The sequence below is a fragment of the Micropterus salmoides genome, unplaced genomic scaffold, assembly GCF_014851395.1.
Source record: "Micropterus salmoides isolate LMB-PRFRI ecotype aquatic unplaced genomic scaffold, ASM1485139v1 Ms_hic_scaffold_1, whole genome shotgun sequence".
NCBI classification, from domain to species: Eukaryota; Metazoa; Chordata; class Actinopteri; order Centrarchiformes; family Centrarchidae; genus Micropterus; species Micropterus salmoides.
This window is the reverse complement of record NW_024040040.1, coordinates 59,730,860-59,751,806: the sequence shown is the minus strand read 5'-3', so window position 1 is coordinate 59,751,806 and position 20,947 is coordinate 59,730,860. Positions and strand designations below refer to the sequence as shown.

The 20,947-nt window shown below is 42.7% G+C and overlaps 2 protein-coding genes across 2 annotated transcripts; one reads left to right on the top strand and one right to left on the bottom strand.

The window, feature by feature from the left end:
* The first annotated feature begins 759 nt into the window (after positions 1-759).
* On the top strand, positions 760-6,137 carry tomm20b (translocase of outer mitochondrial membrane 20b). Its single transcript, XM_038733941.1, has 5 exons — positions 760-1,004; positions 4,457-4,503; positions 4,941-5,022; positions 5,115-5,257; positions 5,548-6,137. Exons 1-5 carry the CDS (start codon positions 881-883, stop codon positions 5,590-5,592), a joined length of 441 nt encoding a protein of 146 aa, XP_038589869.1. The 5' UTR covers positions 760-880; the 3' UTR covers positions 5,593-6,137.
* Positions 6,138-7,594: 1,457 nt separating this feature from the next.
* Positions 7,595-18,280, bottom strand: LOC119914558 (RNA-binding protein 34-like). The gene is made up of 11 exons (XM_038733928.1): positions 18,080-18,280; positions 16,245-16,398; positions 15,191-15,321; positions 14,798-15,008; positions 13,466-13,525; positions 9,816-9,859; positions 9,649-9,732; positions 9,500-9,563; positions 9,370-9,412; positions 9,172-9,290; positions 7,595-8,240 (listed from the first exon to the last, which is right to left on the bottom strand). The coding sequence occupies exons 1-11, from the start codon at positions 18,100-18,102 to the stop codon at positions 7,899-7,901; spliced, it is 1,275 nt and encodes a 424-aa protein (XP_038589856.1). The 5' UTR covers positions 18,103-18,280; the 3' UTR covers positions 7,595-7,898.
* Between the last annotated feature and the right edge of the window lie 2,667 nt (positions 18,281-20,947).

Below are 20,947 nucleotides of genomic sequence, written 5' to 3'. Positions count from 1 at the left end.
GTCCATATATCAGATATCTACAAGAGACGTGATAGTCATTTTTATGCTAAGTGTGTTTCTATAGTGTTGGCTTTTCCTCGACCTTGAAAGCAGTTGGATCATCATGACTTTACGCACAGTTTCTTATAACAATAAAGACATATACATATAACTGGAAAAACAGGGTCCATCACACATATGAGTGGTAGATTTTGAATAAATTCATGAGAAAACAATTGTTTGATAAACATGTGACTCTTAACAATGTGCTGGAAAAATGGATTTGTGTGATATGCAAACAAGCACATATTTAATGAGGAAATACCTTATTTCCATATTGAAAAAACATGTCTTTTAAAGCTTCCATTAATGTTTACTTTCAGCTCCTGAAGTTTCATTGTGTTTTGAGTAAAGGTGAAAAAAAAGCCTGTTTTTAATAATTATTTAACCATTAATCACCAAAGGTTTTGCCATACAGAATACCTTTTCTTGAATGGATGGACACCTAATATAAATAGTTTTAATACACATTAACAACATGCAGAACACTTGAATGAAAATAACTCCAGGCAGCAGGAACACAGCAGTCTCTATTTTAGGAAATAAAGGAAAATGTGTTATTCAGGGTCATATATTTCTACTACTTATTATTGTTGTTTTTAATAAATTAAGCGGTGTTATTTAATTTCTTCAAACGCTTTCCAGCTTCTTTATATTTATTTTCTTCACATTTCCAGTCAGGCATCCTACAGACGGCTACAAGCTGTCAACCGCCGGGGTCCTTCCAGGTCCTTCCTGCCCCGAGCCGCTCCGCCAGCTCCCTCACAAACACCGACCACCGGAGAAGAAACCCGTTCATTTACCCGTTAATCCGCCTCAAACCGACCGGGTCCCGGGAGCCATGATGGGCGGTAAGACCAGCGCGCTGGCCGCCGGGGTGTGCGGGGCTCTGCTCGTCGGTTACTGCATCTATTTCGACAGGAAAAGACGGAGTGACCCCAACTTCAAGAACCGACTGCGAGAACGTGAGTGCTGACCTCTTCTTCCTCACCTTCATCGGGCCTTGGAGCTCCCCGAACCCGGTCCGGTCCGGTCCGGTGTGGTTCGGTTCGCATCGGGTTTGGCTGCCGCTTTAAAAGCTGTCGCGGGATTAGCTTGTCTCAAAGGCTCTGTAGTCAGGCTCGTTCGGCTCTCACGCCGAACTCCATTCAATTATCAGCCGTTTTAAAGTCCTCAATAAATGATCATATAACGTTAACATACTTTACAGTGCATACTTAAGAACGTACACTAGTCCACAAGGTCACAAGGTTTAACTCGGCTTATAGTAACCTAGCAACACCAGTTACAGGAGAATGCCACGTTTTAGCTTTCATCTCAGCTCTTTCCTAATATTTTAGCGTTAAGCCTAAAAACTATTGATCTGATCTGAGTTTTATTAAAAGAATGAATGAAAATCGACACACTGCTGAAGTGGAAATGTCATTGCTGTTAGATGACATATGCCAAACTGAAGAGATACTCCTAAATATGGTTCAAGTACCTCACGTCGTTTTTTGGTATCCACCTTGTAGATATTAGCAAGGTCATGTTAAACTAATTTTTCAATGGAGTTCGGTCTGACTTTCTTAAATCTGACCCTGCTTCATGAACTGTGAGCAGGATGCATTGCTTTGTTAACCTGCAAGTTTTTGGTGTCAGTTTTGAACTCCAATACGTATTAAACACTTTCAGGGTGCTCTCACATAATTTTCCCTTAGCCTTCTAAGACAGAGCATGGATGGCATGCCCCTTTTGAAGTATCACCTTTTCTAGCAGCTGCTGTCCACATCGAGTTTTATTGAATAAGTAATCGATAAACTGTTGAAGTGGAAATTTCATTGGAGTAAGATAAGGTATGACAAATTGAAGAGAATACTTATAAATATTGTTAAAATACTCACGTCCTATTCTATCTGGTATTCACCTTGTAGATATTAGCAAGGTCATGTTAAACTGATGGGTTTTTCAATGGAGTTTGGTCTGACTGTTATTTTTCTTAAATCCTATTTATCCAGGATGGCTTTGCGAACTGCAGTCACACACATCGCCCTGATCACAACCCGAGCCCCGGTGTAAAATTATAGTTACTAAGTAAACTAAATTCTGATGTTAATACTTCTGCTAATCAGAATAATAATCCTTAACTTGGGTACTTCACCTTTGGAGGCTGCAGACCTGCACCACTCTTCCTGTTATTTAGGTTATTTGTTATTAGCTGGGCCTTCAGCCAAATGGAGATTATGGCGTTACTCAGGGAACGTGAAGGTTCAGCCTTTTTGGTCAGGACCTGCAAACTTCGGAACAAGTTATTACATTCAGTCAGTTTCTAAAAGGGTTAATAATTTTTAAAAGTAGGTTCCACTTATTGAGCTGTGTTTTCACTGTCAATCATTAAACCTTTCCAGTCACAGACAGCAGGTGGTTCTTTAACAGGAAGAGACTTTCGTCTTGGTGGCGATATTGTAACGCAGTATTATTAGACAAACAGAACCGGTGTAAATACAAAAATTTTAGTTTGTAAAAGATGATTTCATTCAATAACCTCTTAACATTCCAATAGCCCGTGTAGAAAGGTTTAGCAAGTATTTTAATGGCCAGCAGGTGCTCTGAATGATCCCAGTCAAGCAGAAGAGTAGTGGAGAGTCACACAAACTAATGAGAAAAATAAATTAAAATAGCAGGAAATACATAGACTGCTACACCCTGTGTGAAAAACCTCATAAACAACTGGTTGAGCCGCCCTTGTGGCGGCAACTGCAATCAAGCATTGCCAATACCTGGCGCTTCCACATCGCTGTGGAGGAGTTTTGGCCCACTCTTCTCTACAGAATTTTAATTCAGCCATGCTGGAGGGTTTGAGCATGAACGGTCTGTTTAACTTTTTTTTTTTTTTTTTTTTTGTGGACTTGCTGGTGCGTTTTGAATCATTGTCCTGCCAGACAGAACCCAAGTGCGCTTCAGCTTGAGGTCACCAACAGATGGCCGGACATTCTCCTTCAGGATTTCTTGGTAGACAGCAGGATTCATGGTTCCATTTACCACAGCAAGTCTTCCAGGTCCTGAAGCAGCCGTAGACCATCACGCTACCGCCACCATATTTTACTGTTGCTGTGACGTTCCTTTTCTGAAACGCTGTTACTTTTACACAAGATGTAATGAGACACACACCTTCCAAAAAGTTTTGTCTCGTCAGTCCACAAAATATTGTGCCAAAAGTCCTGTTTTGGTAAATGTGAGATGAGCCTTTAGTTATTTTTGCTCCGCAGTGGTTTTCTCCTTGGAACCATTTCTGCACTTCTTGTTGATGAGCACTGACCTTAACTGAGGAAAGTGAGGCCTGCAGTTCTTCAGATGATCTTCTGGATGAGTTGTTGATGCGCTCTTGGAATCATTTGAGTAAGTCGGCCTCTCCTGGGAAGGTTCACCTGTTCTCCATTTGTGGATAAAGGCTCTCCCCGTGGTTCGCTGGAGACCCAAAGCCTTAGAAATAGCTTTGTAACCCTTTCAGACTGACTGATGTCAACGACTTTGTTTCTCATCTGTTCTTGAATTCCTTTAGATTGTTGGATGATGTGTTGCTTTTTGAGATCTTTTCGCCTGCTTCACTTTTTCAACCAGGTGATATTTAAGTGATTTCTGGCAGTAATCAGGCCTGGATATGGCTGGTGTGAAACTAAATCCAGCTTACCAAAAATGTTGGTTAATCATAGTTCGTGGTTTGGCAATTACTTTTTCACACAGACCCAGGTAGGGTTGGATAGCTTTTGCCTCTTAATAAATAAAATCATCTTTTAAAAACTGAACTCTTGTATTTACTCAGGTTCCGTTTGTCTAATATAGAAAATAAAGTTTGATGGTCTGAACCATTTCAGTGTGACAAAACAGAATAACTACTAAACTAATAAATCAGGAAAATCACTTTTTCACAGCACTGTAAATTAAAGCTGCAACGATTAGTCGATTCATCCATTAGTTGTATCAGGTATTAAATCAATCACCAACTATTTTGATCATCGATTAATTGTTTTGAGTCCTTTTTTTTTTTTTTAAGATCAAACATCCTGATTTTAGCCTCTTAAATGTGAATATTTTTTTGTTTCTTTTACTCCTGTGACTTTAAACTGAATCATATGGTTGTTGAGAAAACAAGACATTTGAGACGCCATCTTGGGCTTTGGGAAACACTGATCGACATTTTTCAAAATTTACTGGACCAAACAATTAATTGATTAATCTAGAAAATAACCGACAGATTAATTTATAATGTAAATACTGGTTAGTTGCAGCCCTGCTGTATCTGCAGAGACACCATGGTACAGTAAGTTTAAAGGAAAAGTAAAATCCACAGCAGAAACAGGTTTGTAGATTTTCGATGTGTGCTGCAGCTGTTTCCTGCTGTAATTTACACTTTTTTGTTTTTGTGTTTCTGTCGCAGGGAGGAGAAAGCAGAAGGCAGCCAAAGAGAGGGCTGGCATGGCAAAGGTGAGACCAGTCTCTGAACACTTCAGCGAAGCAATCACCTGTCAATCAATTCACAACAAATCAGTGTGCTGCACAGGGGTAGCGACGCAACTAAGGATTATTTTCGTAGCAGACTAATCTGTTAATTACATATTCAACTAGTCACAATTATGTTTGTGACCCCCTAACCCTAATTAAACCATTTAACTAATTAAATATCTTTCAAGTGAATTACTGATCTCCAACACACAGCCTAACAAGCTAACGTTAGCATTAAGTGAACAAGGTTTACTATTCAGAATGAACACCAGGATCAAGCTGCTTTTTTTCTGGCTTCTCATTGGATGGTGGCGTTTGATGGATGAGCTGAGTGGCTCCTTGCTCCCAGCATGCAGCTGAAAAACCAGAGAGCAGACGTGTCAGATGTACTTCCTGTGACTAAATGTTGTGTCCTGCAGCTCCCGGACCTGAAGGACGCTGAGGCGGTGCAGAAGTTCTTCCTGGAGGAGATCCAACTGGGGGAGGAGCTGCTGGCTCAGGGTAACACCTCCACACAGTCTGATGTTCCAGGTCAGAGTCCTTACGCTGGTCTCTGTGGGGTCTCTAAGAGTCTTGTGTGTTTGGCTCCACAGGAGACTATGAGAAAGGTGTGGACCACCTGACCAACGCCATCGCAGTGTGCGGTCAACCTCAGCAGCTGCTGCAGGTGCTGCAGCAGACTCTGCCGCCGCCCGTCTTCCAGATGCTGCTCACCAAACTGCCCAGCATCAGCCAGGTAACCTTGTCCCCCGATCCTTTATTTAGATCCACATCAGCTCCCTAACTGGTCCAGGATCAGCCTGGTTGTCCTGATTTCCCCCGTAACTGCTCCAGGATCAGTCAAGTAGCCCCTCCCCCCACACCTCTCTAAGTAGTCCAGAATCAGCTGTGTAGCCTCCCCATCTCCCTATCTGGTCTAAGGTGATCCAGGTAGCCACCATCTTCACCCTGGTTGGTTACTCCCACCATTCACTCTGTCATGTGTTCATTATCTGAGCTCTGAGTGTTTGTCTTCTGCTCCTGCAGCGGATCGTGAACGCACAGAGTCTGAGCGAGGACGATATAGAATGAGAGGGTCGACAGGAAATAACCCCATCCTCCTCCCCCTCTTCATCATCCCCCCTCTTCCTCTCTACGACCTGCCAACACCTCGGCCTCCATCACTCCGGCCGACGTCCATCACTTCCCATCAAGGCGTCCTGAAGGGAATCAGTTTTCTATCCCTGCTTCAGCCAGTGTTTGTTTCTAACTGAAATTACCCGTTCTGGGGTATTAAGGGTCTCTCGAGAAACACAAGCGCCCGTCCCTGTTCCCCCGCCATCAGCTTTGTACTAATTGACCGGACCGGTGGTTGTTGACGACGTGAATGGGCTTCTTCCGCTCCAGGTTTCCACCGTGTCCGAACCGTCTTCGTGGTCGTTATATCACAATAGGAAGTTAGAGGAAGCTTCTGTCGGCGCCGACGCTTCACAGTATTTATTGTTTTGTTATCAGTCGTCTTTCTGTTTCGCTCTTGACCTGGAAACACTTTCGGAAAGTGATGAAATGTTCTGTTCGTCTTAAAGAGGACGGCCCTCTTTAGGACAAAATAAATAAATAAGAATGTGAAGAAAGTACGAGGTTGTCTTTTGAGTTTATTTTACTTGTAGTCTGGGGCTGGATCAACAGGTACGGTGAAAACCTGCTGGACAGCAACTAAGTATATTTACTCAAATATTATTTTGAGGTACTTGACTTGAGTATTTTCTTCTTCTACTCCACCACATCTCAGATATTGTAATTTTTAACTTCACTATCTGAAAGCTTCAGTTACTTTACAAATTAAAATGTTTACACACAAACACATGAAGAGTTTATAAACTACGATCTTTTGTTATAATATACAGTACAGCTGAAACGAAACTATTGATGGTTTAAGTCGTTTTTCATGTAAAAACATTTCATGGCTCAAGCTTTGCTGCTTATTTTAATGTTGAGCTTTGTGCTGTTGGTTAGACAAAGCGAGCACTATCAAGGCGTCACTTTGGGCTCTGGGTAACTGACAGCATTTCTCAACAACTACTGTAAAATCCTGCTTTTACATTTATACAAAATAATGCATGCATGTAATAATAATCTAACATAGCAAATTGGTCACACTTTACAGCATTGAGGACTTTTAATACCTTAAGTACATTTACCTTACAAACTTTTACTTATCTAGCCATATTTACAATGCAGTATTTTTACACGGTGGTATTGGTACTAAAGGATCTGAATACTTCGCCCAACACTGTGACTCAAAAGGCTGAAGTCCAAGTGAAGTCACAAGTCATTGGTGTTAAAATCAAAGTCAGTCTTTTTTGATTTTGTCTAATCTAAAGTCATCATATTTGTGACTTGAGTCAAAGTTACGTGCCAGTTTTTCCAGGCGGCTCAATCATTTTGATCAGAACTTAAGCAAAGATTATACTTTCTGAGTACGTGAGGGGCCATGTGAGGGAAAAAACCCATCAGGTCATCAGAGTGGGTACGCGTAGGCTCTGCGCAGACGTCCCTGTGCCTCCCGTTTTTCATGACTGCGCTGACCGTCTTCACCACCAGCGCACCAACCAATCTACTGCGCATGTGTCCGCCAAGCTGACTCCACAAATAGTCGACGTCCGCTCCAGAGTATAGTCGAGGTGTTAGATGTTGGTGTCAGTGTCAATACAGGTTTACTATAACTGATGTGATGACATTTTGGGTGAGGTGTGTGTATTTGCTGCCTTGCAGAGTGATACCGCGTCTGGATGGTGAATATGAAGCGGCAGCCAGGAAACAGTTAGCTTAGTATGAAGGCTAAGCAGGTAAAACTGCTCACCTGGCTCTGTCTGAAGTTTAAAAACACACCTGCCAACACCTCTACAGCTGAGCAACACAAACGGAGCTGATCACTCAGCACCAGATTTTATGTCAATCTACTGAGAGACATGACCCCAACACATGAACTTGGTTCAAATGTGTTGATTTGCATTCAGACAGATTATACAAAATGACTTAGATGATGTGATTTCCCAACACTACCATCTTCGTAGAATAAATTCTGACAGCATTAAAGATAAGGTTTTATTTGGACACAACAACAGGAGACGACATTACAAAAGTTAAACTTGATCAGCTGGGTTACAGAGATTAATCTTGGTCAGTTTGTAGAACTTTTGTTCCCCTTCTGTATTAGAGAAGTTAAAACTGACTTGACAATGTCCGGAGAGTAAAACTAAGAACCTCCTTTTAAGATCTGGAACATGGGCCGATGTTCTTCACGTTCTAGATAACTGGAAAAATCCTCAGTGCAAAAGCTGGATCACTGCGGATCACAAAGAGTCCTGGAGCCCTTTTTATTTGGATCAGAGACGTCAGATGTGAACCTTCTTCTTCGGCTTCACTTTCTTCTTCAGTCCTTTCTTCTTCGCCTTCTTGGTCGGATCCACCATCTCGCCTGTGAAGGACGTTGAGCTTTTGCTCGACCTCTGCTGGTTTCCAGAGAATTTCTGTTGAGACTTGAAACCTCCCCGACCGCCTCCTCTCTCCCGCCCCTGGCCCCTCATAGGGCCCTTCATGGGGCCCCTGCCGGTCCTCCCTGCGCTGTCAGTTTTTGTCTTCTGCTTCTCCTTCTTCACCGACCTCTTCACCCGGATGGACCTGCCCTCCAGTTTGGAGCCGTCCAGTTTCAGAGCCAGCTGCACCGAGTCGGCGCTCTGCGACAGGAAGACAAACCACCAGAAACCGTTTAGAATTCATCTCCACCCTTCAAATAAAAACCACGTACAAAAGGTCAGTCAGAAAACATTCTTTACGCACTCACCATACAGATACCTAACTGACAAGTCTACACGCCATATGGACATTTCTTATATTCATAGACAGATATTTCTAGTTCCTGTCTCATATGGACGCATGGTCAAGACCCGTCGGCATCAGTTTCAGTTTCAAACACTGGGATCGCTGTAGCGCCATGCATTTGCATTTCTTTATTTAGCTGTACATGTCAGAGGTCGCACGGGTTTGGGGTTAAGTGTCTTGCTCAGGGACACATTGGTGTTTCACAGTGGATTTGAACCCGGGTCTCTCACATCAAAGACATGTGTCTTATCCGCTCCCCCATCACCTCCCACTATAGTTCAACGCACTGGGAAACGCCCTTAGAGTCACTTTTGAACGCTAAAGGTAGGTGTAGGATATTTAACAGGGAAGTCTGAGTAAGGAGGCGGTTAAGTTACTAAGTTGCGTTACTTAACTTAGTGAAGTTTACTGACATATGTAGTTATTTTAACCCAAACCATGCTCTTCCCCTAAACTTAACCAAATAGCTTTGTTTTACAATGATAACAAATAACATTTGTTTTGAAAGTCTAACCGAATGTTGCATACTTGACCATGGAGCCCTAAAAACACGCCAACCGGTCTTGACCAAGCGTCTATACGCGATGAGTCGGGAGTGTGATTATATAACCTGCATGGTTTTAATATCATGTGACTTGGTGACGTAAGTCAGCGCTGCGAGGGTGATCCAGCAGTGTCAGCTCGTTAGCGTGCCAAATGGAAACGTGACTGTCTCTGGTTTGGGCGTGATAATCTGGAGGTCAGAGGTCAAGGTGAAGAGGTGCGCAGCGTTTGAAGTCGTCCTACCTCAAACAGGACGTAGCCGAATCCTTTTCCCAGTCCAGAGTTCTGGTCTCGCACCAGTCGTACAGCCTCCACTGCGCCACATTCCTCAAAATGGCGGCGAAAAGCCAGTTCATTTATCTCTAAACACACAGAGGGTTAACGTCAGCACACAGCGACAAACACTCACAGTCCGTCATCAGCGTTAAGACTGCGGCTCACCGAAGGAGAGGTTCCCCACGAAGACGGAGCGCTTGTGATCGTGCTGCAAGACAAGAACCAGGTCCCCACATGAATATTACACAACTCTTTTCAGCAGATTTAAAATACCGATCACCGTGACCATGCTTACCGATGAGTTGTCCGTCACTCTGTCCACCCGGATGTGAAAGTCTCTCTCGATCTCCATGCCGTTCCTGTCAGGAGGGACAAACAGAAGCTTGTTGGTGGTTAGATAAACACGACGGCGTGTTCATGGACATCGGTGAACGAGCGGCTGACCTCTCTAACGCCCTGGCCACTCCTTCCTCGTCTTTAAACACCACATAGGCGTTCATGCTCTGCTTTTTGGGATGAACTTTGCGTCTGTGAAGCAAAAAAACAAAAGCTTGTTTAAGTAAAGAGAAGATCAGAGTTGAAGTTTTGGAAATGTTGGACTGGAAACTTACTGTATCGCTGCGACTTTGCGCGACATGGCGGGATCCTCTCTGACCTGCAGGGAGCAAACACATCACGTGACCGTTAGATGAGCTGATGAGGACAGGACGCAGTTACAAAACTCTGAATGCATTTAAGTGAATGAGAAAACCTGCAAAACCTTTTTCAGCATGTCAGAGTCCATGAAGTAAATACGTGCAATAAAATGCAGGAAACAAGAAAGGTGTAGTAGCCTGTACTGGACTCAAGGTTTGCACCGCCCCAACGCTCGAACGTTTTAAATCACTGTTAAAAACGCATTTCCTTCGAGTTAAGTTTGTTATTATTCCTTATTTTATTGCTGTACTTTTACTGTGTGAGTAGTGTCTTGTTGTTGTATTTAACCTGTGAAGCACCTTGGCCAACCTTGGTTGTTTTAAGTGTGCTATATAAATAAAATTGATATTGCAGTGTTCTTACAGAGGGTCAAAGAGCTGTCACACCAACATTTAAACTGCCACACTTCACAGGAAACCAACAGTCAACAAACCAGAACACCACTTGTTTTGTTGACCTTCAAGTGAATGTGCTACACATGTCAGAGGTCGCACGCCTCTGGAGGAACTAGGGGTTAAGTGTCTTGCTCAGGGACACAATGGTGGATGTGTTACAGTGGGAATCGAACCCAGGTCTCCCACACCAAAGGCAAGCATCTTATCCATGCACCATCACCAACCTACCAAGTGTAATAAAATACTGACAACTCTAAACATTCATAAAACAGCTACTTTGCATCATTTGTCACCATTGATGAACCCCACAAAGAATGTCTCAGTTTTAAACAGTACTTGGAGGTGCATGCAGTTCAACACCAGACCTTCTGTTGTTCAAGTCAGCTGTTTTCCACGTTCTTTCCACAGCTGGAAGTTTTGTTTTTATTGTGTCACAGTCTAAGATGCAAAGAACATTGTCGTCCGTTGTAAACTCTGTGTGACCAGCTAAAAGCTTTCAACCACAAACATTTCTACATCTGATTTACTGAAGCATCTAAAGCAGCACAGCAACATCAGAATCAGCTTTATTGCCAGGTATGTGTACACATACGAGGAATTTGACTCAGGATTGGACATTGCTCATGATGTGCTTACTCGTACAAAAATACCATAACACAATAATAATAAAATAAAATCAGACACAAACTACAGTATAGACAACACTAACATACACACTATGAACAAAACAATATAGACATATTGACAAATAATGCATACATGTACACATGTACACAGTGTGATAGAGCATAGTGCAAAGGATGCTGGAAATAATAAACATAAATAAATAAATAACTAAATAAAGACCTATGACATTATGACCTGAGGTAGGTGTATTGGTATATAGTATATACAATATGACATAGTATGAACAGCGCTGAAATAGAGAATGGTGAATAAATAAATAATAAGTGGAAACCAGTAAACAGGTGGCTGATTAGAGGCAGAGTTACTGGGTTATTGCACAGGAATTGTTCCTGACACTGTGAGTCAGAAATCAGCTGTTCATCAGAGTGATGGCTTGTGGGAAAAAACTGTCCCTGAGTCTGTTGGTTTTGGCGTACAGTGCTCTGTAGCGCCTACCAGAGGGGAGAAGTTTGAAGTCCTGAATGGAGGGCAGGTTGCCACCGATTATTTTTTCTGCAGTCCTGATTGTCCGTTGTAGTCTGCTCCTGTCCTCCAAACCAGACAGTGATGGAGGTGCAGAGAACAGACTGGATGATGGCTGTGTAGAACTGGATCAGCAGCTCCTTAGGCAGGTTGAGCTTCCTGAGCTGACGCAGGAAGTACACCCTCTGCTGGGCCTTCTTCATGATGGTGTCAGTGTTGGGCTCCTACTTCAGGTCCTGGGATATAGTGGAACCCAGAAACCTGAAGGATTCCACAGCAGACACAGGGCTGTTGAGTATGGTGATGGGGGGCAGAGTTGGGGGGGCTCCTCCTTAAGTCCACAATCATCTCCACAGTTTTGAGCGTGTTAAGCTCCAGGTTGTTCTGACCGCACCAGAGAGCCAGCTGATCGACCTCCCGTCTGTAGGCTGACTCGTCACCGTCCCGGATGAGGCCGATGACCGTTGTGTCATCAGCGAACTTCAGGAGTTTGACAGATGGGTCTCTTGAGGTGCAGTCGTTGGTGTAGAGGGAGAAGAGCATACCCCTGGGGGGCGCCAGTGCTGATAGTACGGGTGCTGGATGTGATGTTTCCCAGCCTCACCTGCTGACTCCTGTCAGTCAGGAGGAGGCTGGCACAGTGAGCTGGGTGAGTTTGGTGCTGAGGATGTCCGGGATGACTGTGGAGCGTTCGAAGCAGGAGGGAACTTCACACAGCTCCAGTGATTTGTTGAAGATTTGAGTGAAGATGGGGGCCAGCTGGTCTGCACAGATTTTCAGGCAGGATGGTCAGACACCGTCAGGTCCAGGAGCCTTCCTGATCTTCTACCTTTGGAAGAGGTGGCTCACGTCCTCTTCACAGATCTTGAGTGCAGGTGAGAGGGCAGAGGGGGAAGGTGACTGTTTGAAGATGGTGTTGGAGTGGGGGAGAGGTGTGACAAACCTACAGTAGAAACCATTCAGCTCGTCTGCCAGTCGTTGAGTACCAGCAGTGTTGGGGGATGGTCTCTTGTAAGTTTGTGAGTGTTGCAGGGTCGTTGGCTGAAAAGCTGTTATTTAGCTTTTCAGCGTAGCACCTCTTTGCAGCTTTGACCTCTTTAGTCAGAGTGTTCCTGGCCTGGTTGTACAGGACTCTGTCCCCACTTCTGAAGGCCTCTTCCTTGGTCTGACGAATCTGCGAACGTTTGATGTTCTGATAAAACTCTGAATACTGCTTTGATAAATGTGCAGAAAAACAGGAGTCCGAAAGTCGGGGGTGCTGTATATCCAGAGCCTTTACAGGACAGCATCACCTGGTCTGAGGGGCTGCAGTGTTTTCAGTTTGACTCTTGTTGTTCCAGTAAAGTGGATTCATTTGTAAAATGAGCTGCTGAACACGCTGTCCGTCACTTTTTAAGGTTGGGGATAGTGGATAGAGATAGAGAGCGGGTTGCCCGTTAATTGAAAAGTCGGCGGTCCAATCCCCAGCTCCTTCAGGCTCCATGTCGAAGTGTCCTTGGGCAAGATACTGAACCCCGAATTGCCCCTAGCAGCTGTTCCACCAGTGTATGAATGTGTTTGACTGGTAAATGCAGATGTAGTGTAAAAGCGCTTTGAGTGGTCGAAAAGACTAGAAAGGCGCTATACAAATACAGAGCATCTGATAGTAATAGAGTTATGTAATGACTTTTATCACTCAGTAATAAGTAAAGTAATATTATGACTTTTATTTTAGAGTAATAAGTAAAAATAACAATTCCTCAGTAACTTGCCCGACACTGTTTCTGAGGGAACTGTTCCGGTGGCGACGAAGCCAATACGTTTGCTTGATGATAGCTAACTCTTTTCCCTCTTCAGTAACTACTAGTAACAAACAATCCTGAGAACAAAATGTCAGGGAGGATAAACGGCTCGGTTCAGAGAAACAGGAAGAAGCTCTGAGAGCTGTTCAGACTGATTCGCCCTGGCATTCTCCCCCCTTAGCTCATGTGCTGTTCAGAACCAGACTGTTTTCTGGGATGTTTGTGTGTTGTATTTTTTACCACAGAGCGAAACCGGATGGACTCGATGGGTCCTTTATCCCTGAAGAGGCTCTGCAGGGTCTGGGAAGAAGAAGCAAACAAAACAACGTGTTGCTGAAAAATCCAGGAAATAACAAATCAAACGTTTTAAAGTCAGCTGTGAGGGCTGAGCTGAGGGAGACTGAGTCGATATCACAGCGCTTTCATTTGCCGAAAGAAATCCTGGTTGGATACGAATTCATTAAGGACTTTAACAGCTTTGCTGTCCTTTTTTTGTAGCTGTATGTTACCCGTTTCTGTGTCTGAACATTGAGAGCAACGTAAAGCCAAAGTCATATCTGGCCAACAAAACTGATTCTGATTTATGATCAGGCATCAATGTCAGGACAGAGACAGCGATCTTAAGAACTAATAGATTTTAAAACTGAATGTCGTGTAGAAAGAAGTTTTCTAATCAAGGCTGCCTTTACACCGATACTACTGTGCAACTGCAGAGCACCGCGGCGTTCTCGACGCAGAACTATAAATTGTCTTTTAAGGGTGCTTTCACACCTGCCTTGTTTAGTTCAGTTGAATGGCACTAGAGTTCGTTTCCCCCTCTGTGCGGGTCGTTTGGCAGGTGTGAACGCAGCAGTCGCACTCGGGTGCGCAACAAAAGCGAACCATTCAAACCACCACCCCTTTCAAACGAACTCTGGTGTGGTTCGTTTGTGGTGTGAAAGCAAACGAACCAACCACTGGATTTTATGATAGCAGACATGTGATAGGAGCATTATTTCCAAAGCTAAGCCACCACTAATAAATCCATCTGCTGACGAAATGTGTTCGATCTTATAATTGATCTTTATAAGCCATGCTGTGTTTATGAAAATCATCTGGTAACGTATACTTGTCAGCTGATTATTGGGTTAATATCTGTTAAGCAGACCCTCATCAGTTCAGCTCTCTCTCTAACACGCTGCCAGGACATTTTTCTGTTTGTAGATGAAAGACGTCCAGACGCACAGAAAACCCAGGGAGTGGAATCATCTTCCTTTTTGTTGCTGCAGTGACTTTGTTGTGCTTATTCTTTTCGGTCTGAGTAATTCTTTCTACCTGCCAGGCTGTGATAAATGACTCAATTAACTGATTCCATTTCTGTTCATTAGTTTTCTTTAACAACTACTCAATTGAAAAAATTGTTTCAGCGCGAAGATCTCTGCTCAGCCGCGTGGTTTTTTCTCCCATCAGAAATCAAACTCTAAACACTGACATCTTCACTAATTAAAGAAATGATTTTCAGTGAGGAAAGAAGAGATAAGAAGAGCGGCTGAGGTTCTTTGTGGTAATTGATCCTTTAAATTCTCTCTGTACCTTCTTGGTGCAGCCGACGGGCAGGTTGCCTACGAACACCGTCCTCTTCCTCTTCATCACCTCCTCCACTTTTCTGGCTTTCAGCTTCTGTCTCTTCAACACCCACTGCTCCACGTCGTTTCTCTCTTCGTCCGGTTCCGGAGCTTTCCTCTTCTTCTTCGCCGGCTTGTCTCCTAGCTCGTCCTCGTCTGCGTTCTGTAAACTGCTCTCTCTGAAATCAGCGAACAGAACGAGGATGGAGAGAGAGATGAGGGGAGAGGAAGTGATGTACAGTATTACGTACTGATGCAAAGAAGAAATAACAGGGGGAAGAGAAGGAAACAGAATAAGGAGGAAAGAAAAGAAGTGAAAGCTCATCCTAACAGGACAGCTGCGTGGATTCATAACGTCCACCTGTTTTCCAGCTTCTGGTCGGCTTCGGATTTCTCCTTCAGCGCCTTCTTCTTCTTCTTCTGACTGAGTTGACCTGTGGCGTCTGGAGTTTCCTTCTGCAGCTCCTTTTCTTCTGAGCTCTTCTGAACAGGCTGCAGCAACAAAAACACAACCAGCCACACAGGACACGGTAACGTTTAAACAGTAAACCTGCTGATCACACCAGCAGTGAACCTTTCTCCTAACGAGTCCGGTGTCCATTGTTGTCCAGAAACTATTAAACCCATCAGTGCGCCTCTCTGCAGCACCGGGTCACATGTTCCTTCATCACCATGAACACACACTGTAGTTTATTCTGACCCTGTCCCACACACTGTCCTGCTGCCCCAAATAAGAAGAATCTTTATTTAAGTGCTTTCACACGTGCAAAGACAATAAAACAGATAACAAGAGCCACAGTTCAAGTAAGAAGACACTAAATAAATTAAAATACAGTTAAAATCAGGGAAGGCTCTCCAATAAAAGTCTGTTTTTAAGAAGAGATTAAAAAGAGTTCACTGACTCCCCCGCCCTGATTTCCTCAGGCAGGCTGTTCCAGAGCCTCGGGGCCCCGTCTGCAAACTGTCCGGGCAAGGGCTGGGGCGTATGGGACTAAAAGGTCAGAGATAAACCAGGGCGAGCTTTAAAAGTGATCAATAAGTGTAAAGTCTATTCTACTGGGAGTCTTTGTTCTGGTTCTGCAGCCTGGCAGCTGAGTTCTGGACAGTCTGGATTCTGGAGCAGTTTGAAAAGGCTGCTGCAGTAATCCAGGCGAGACGAAGGCGTGTAAAATCGTCTCAGTGTCCTTAAACGTTAACATTACCAAAAGTTTTGATATATTTCTAAGAAGTTAAAAACACAAGCTTTGCGATGTGCTGCTCAGAACTTCAATGACTGTCCCACTAGAGATCCACATGTGGATTCATCCGCCGCTGAAAGTAGTCCCCAGCAGATGCTCTGTTCCCTCCTGTCTGTCTGATACGGCGAGCAGCTGCTTTTCAAAAAGGTAAACTATATGTACTCGTGTGTGCTTTACCTCGGGTGCAGGCCGAAACAGAACAGGTGCAGCCGGTGCAGCGGTGCTGAATAAAGCCGACAGCGATCCGGAGGCTGCCTTTTTCTTCTTGAACAGACTTCCTGACACCTGACCGACCACGTAGTCAGCTGACTGTCCCGGCGACGCCTCCTCACTGAGGACAGAAACACAGAGATGAAGGAGGAACAGCAGCCAGACAACACGACAGCGCTGCTAAACTAAAGAGGCTCAGAGATCATTATTTTAAACAAGTGCATGAGAAAATATTCTGTTCATGCCTTCTCAGCGGTGGCCCCGAGACTGTGGGATGAACGTCCCTTGGTGATCAGATCGTCTCCCACCACAGAAAGTCTGTTGTCTTTGAGTCTGTTTAGGGACACTGGTGTTTAATCTCTTATTTTTAACCGTCTTGTTTTTCTGTCTATTTGTTTTGTGTTATAAATTGATTGGCCTGTTTATGTTTTATTATTTATAGATAACTTCAGCACTGCACTTGTTGTTTTTGAATGTGCTTTATAAATAAAATTGATTGTCCCAGTTTACCCCTTTATTCTTGTGTGTCCCTCCCTTCAGGAGGGCGTCTCCCGCTCGCCAGGCCGTGGTCGGGTTCTTAACTAACTTGCCTGATTAACTAAAGGTTAAAGAAAGAAAAGTGAGCAAGGCTCAGTTCCCACCCAGCGGAGTGGTCCCTGAAGGCCTCGTGTTTGCTGTGTTCCTATTTAAAGCCTTAAAAGTGGGACCCTTATTTTATTTTTACCCTTGAAGCCGAAGCGTACTTGGAGTTTATTCTTAAATAAATAATTGCGTGTTTAATAAAATCATAGGACCCCAGCTCTTTCCTGCCATCGGGGGCCTCAGCAGGTCATTCTGCAATTTCAAAAATTTGATGTTTGATGAAATTAACTTTTACTACTTTGTGTCCAGAGGTGGATGAAGTACTCAAATCCTTTACTTAAGTAAAAGTACTGGTACGTCACTGTAAAAATACTACTAAAGTAAAAGTATGTCCAGGTATAATCAGGAAAATGTGCTTAAAGTATTAAATAAGTACTCACCGCAGAATGAAAAATGTGCCGTTATATTACTCACAGCATTAGATTATCACTCAGGCCTTAATGTAAAAGCAGGATTTTCTGATATTTTTTAAAATTAATCTGCTGATTATTTTCTCCATTAATAGACTGTAAATATTCTGAAAATAGTTAGAAATGTTGTCATGGTTACTAAGAGCCCAAAGTGATGCCTCGTTCTGTCAGTCTAAACCTCAAACTTATTTAAAATGTATTAAAATAATCAGAATCAGATTTATTGCCAGGGACGTTTTCACATAGGACTTTGCCTTGGTATAAATTGGTGCTTATAGTAAAAGAATAATATATAGAAATCTAAATATTTCAACAGGTAAAGCAGCTAAATATGTTTTACACGATCATCAAATTAGTTGCCAACTACATTTCTTTTAGTCAACCAGTCCTGTCAGCTGTTCTTGTATAAACTGTAGGAGTTTTCATTTATAACTAAACATCATATTTTATAAACTCTTCATGTGTTTTGTGTGTAGAAATGTGACTTTGTAAAGTACCTGAAGCTGAAGTAAACTTCTGCTGATTGAGGTCAGTGGTTTACAGTATAAACGTGTGTGATGCTTTGTGACTTTCCAGTGTGTTTAATAAGGAACACTGTTCTATATATAATATGGATTTAAAACAGTTTAATTAAATCTAAATGATCCTCTGCGTGCTTTCTGTCAGACTGCTGCTTTAAGTTGTTTAATGAATCTGTGATTAGAGAAATAACGCAGTTTGTCTTTAATCTAATAAAATGTGTAAACAAACCTCTGCGGAAGTTTCTTCTTCATGGTTTCTCCCCGCGCTGCTCCAACGCTGACTTCCGGTTTGTTATTTGTATTGAAACACTTAATTTCTCAGGTTAATTTAAACATTTAGACTCATTTCTACGAATTAAACTGCGATAACGTGAGAGTTAAAACACGTTCTCCTCCGCAGCAAACAGCCGTCCTACAGCGAATGGCTTCCTGAAGGGAACCCGGACCCTGCAGGCACAAAGGTTCCTCTTCTTTTTAGAGCGATTAACGTTGAATTTTTAACGGTTTAGTCGTAAATACAAAGTCAAATGTAAAATAGAGAATATTGTGCTGACCAGAGAGATCACAAAAGCCCTTATTCAAGTGATTAGGGCCTTATTGTACACACCATGGTAGCTGTAGCCTACATAGACTTTTCACAGTGTCACTTTTCAGAGAGGAAATGTAAATGTTAAAGATCTTCTCTAACCAAGAAATGTTTTCCCTCACCTCTAAAAGGAAATATATATATTGCAGGAATACACCTCTGTGACCTCCAGGAGAATTAGATGTGAATACCTAAGTTCCTCTGCACCTCATAAAGCTAAAGAAGAACATTTTAAAACAATGAAAAATATTTATTATCCCTGCATGAATTTCTATGCCTACAATTTAATATTGACTGTAATGAATGTGTATTCTGTAATACAGAAATAGAAACAATTAAATATCTAATGTTCTCCTGCAATGCATCCAAGTAATTTCGGAGGATTTTTACAATTGAATATTACAGAGTAACTTATAGTGATGTTAGATTGGGTCATATAATGGAAGAGGGAAAGTTGGAATTCAGTCTAGAGAAATATTTTTTACTCAACTGTAAATTTCTAAGAAACAACCTACAGTTCACTGATTTTTTGAAAGAGCTGTCTCTTTATTTAGATTCAATGAAGATAGTTTAATCTAAGGACACTTTAGACACTCATGTAATAGTTTGTGTTGTTTCTTTTTTCTTTTCCATTTCTGTCTTTTAGTTATTTGTTTATTTATTTCCATAAAACTAATTTTCATGTTCATGAAGTTTATACTTGCGCTTGTAATTTGCACCTTGTTTGTCCTTGCTCTGTCCTCACTGGACTATATTTTGTCTTTAAGTGGCTGTGACTGATTTGTATTACGCAAAATAAACAAATAAAAACATTGATTTTACACCATGAACCGAACACTTCTGAACTATTCTGAGACGGTGGGACCTGGAAAGACTCGCGCAAGGTGAGGCTGCTGAAGACAGTTTCCATTATGGCAAGACTGAGCACAGCAACCAGACACAAGGTGGCTATACTGCATCAGCAAGGTCTCTCCCAGGCAGACATTTCAAGGGGTTTCCAGATGTGCTGTCCAAGCTCTTGTGAAGAAGCACAAAGAAACAGGCAGCGTTGAGGACAGTAGATGCAGTGGTCAGCCAAAGAAACTTCCTGCAGCAGATGAAAGACACATCATACTAACTTCCCTTCACGGTCAGAAGATGTCCAGCTGTGCCATCAGCTCAGAGCTGCAGAAAACAGCTGGACCACCATCTACTGTCCGGAGAAGTTTGGTCAGAAGTGGCCTACGTGGGAGACATGGGGCCAAAAAAGCCTCCACGTTGAAAACAAGAAGAAGAAGTTTTATTTATATAGCGCCTTTCCAGAGCTCAAGGTCGCTTTACAAGGATAAATTTACACACTGACACACAACTTACAATCACATAGGATACATATAGTCACATTTAAACAAAATACATGTTAAATAGATATGTTTTTAACTGTGTCTTGAATGTAGCCACAGATGAAATATTTCGAAGTGAAAGGGGCAGTGAATTCCATAATTTTGGAGCATTAACACTAAATGACCTACTGTAACTGAAACGAGGGATGGACAATAAACCAAGTTCAGTTGATCTGAGAGACCATGCAGGGCGGTAGGTGAAAAGTAGATGAGACAAATATGGGGGTGCAAGACCATTTAATGCCTTAAATGTTAGAAACAATACCTTAAAGTGGATACGTGATGCCACGGGTAGCAAGTGAAGGTAATGTGAGCAGAACGCCTGGTGGAGGTGAGAACTCTTGCTGCTGAGTTTTGAACATACTGTAATCTTGCAATAAGTTTTTTGGGAAGACCAAGAAATAAAGCATTGCAATAATCCAGACGTGATGTGATTAATGCATGGATTAAGATTTCAGCGTCAGCTAAAGTGAGAGAAGATCTTAGACGAGCAATATTCCGAAGATGAAAGAAAGAGTTTTTCACAAGAAAAGAAATATGAGAGCCAAAAGATAGAGTTGAGTCGAATAAGACACAGAGGTTATGAGTCAGTGATGAAGGCTTAATATGGAAACCATCAATATAGAAGGACTGGTCCATCCTTTTGATTGAGGCAGCAGAGCCGATCACTAATATCTCAGTTTTATTGTCATTTAATTTGAGGAAGTTAAGGGACATCCAATGCTTGATGTCCCTGATACACACAGTGAGTGGGTCAGGCAGGGATGGCCTATCAGAGCTGGTGGTGAAATAAATTTGGATGTCATCAGCATAGCAATGGAATTGAAGTCCATGCCTGCGTATGATGTTACCAAGTGGGTGTATATAGATGATGAACAATAGTGGACCAAGAACTGAACCTTGAGGAACACCCTGTGTAAGTGAAATAGTGGCAGAATTATGACCTTGTATGCTGATATAATACTTTCTGTCGCTGATATAGGAAATAAGCCAGGAAAGAGCGGAACCAGTGATGCCGATATCAGAAAGCCGAGAAATAAGTAGTTGATCGCAGACTGTGTCAAAAGCAGCGCTTAGATCGAGGAGCATCAAGATGTTTATCAACCCTGAATCCTTGGACAAAATAATGTCG

What these genes read in the sequence shown, in the direction of transcription:
- tomm20b (XM_038733941.1), top strand. Translation starts at nt 881, where the DNA reads ATGATGGGCGGTAAGACCAGCGCGCTGGCCGCCGGGGTGTGCGGGGCT. An exon ending in CAAGAACCGACTGCGAGAAC is followed by an intron (nt 1,005 to 4,456) that starts GTGAGTGCTGAC and finishes TTTCTGTCGCAG; the next exon opens with GGAGGAGAAAGCAGAAGGCA. An exon ending in AGAGGGCTGGCATGGCAAAG is followed by an intron (nt 4,504 to 4,940) that starts GTGAGACCAGTC and finishes TGTGTCCTGCAG; the next exon opens with CTCCCGGACCTGAAGGACGC.
- LOC119914558 (XM_038733928.1), bottom strand. Translation starts at nt 18,102, where the DNA reads ATGAAGAAGAAACTTCCGCAGAG. An exon ending in GACCAGAAGCTGGAAAACAG is followed by an intron (nt 15,009 to 15,190) that starts GTGGACGTTATG and finishes CGCTGATTTCAG; the next exon opens with AGAGAGCAGTTTACAGAACG. An exon ending in CCATCCGGTTTCGCTCTGTG is followed by an intron (nt 9,860 to 13,465) that starts GTAAAAAATACA and finishes TGCTCCCTGCAG; the next exon opens with GTCAGAGAGGATCCCGCCAT.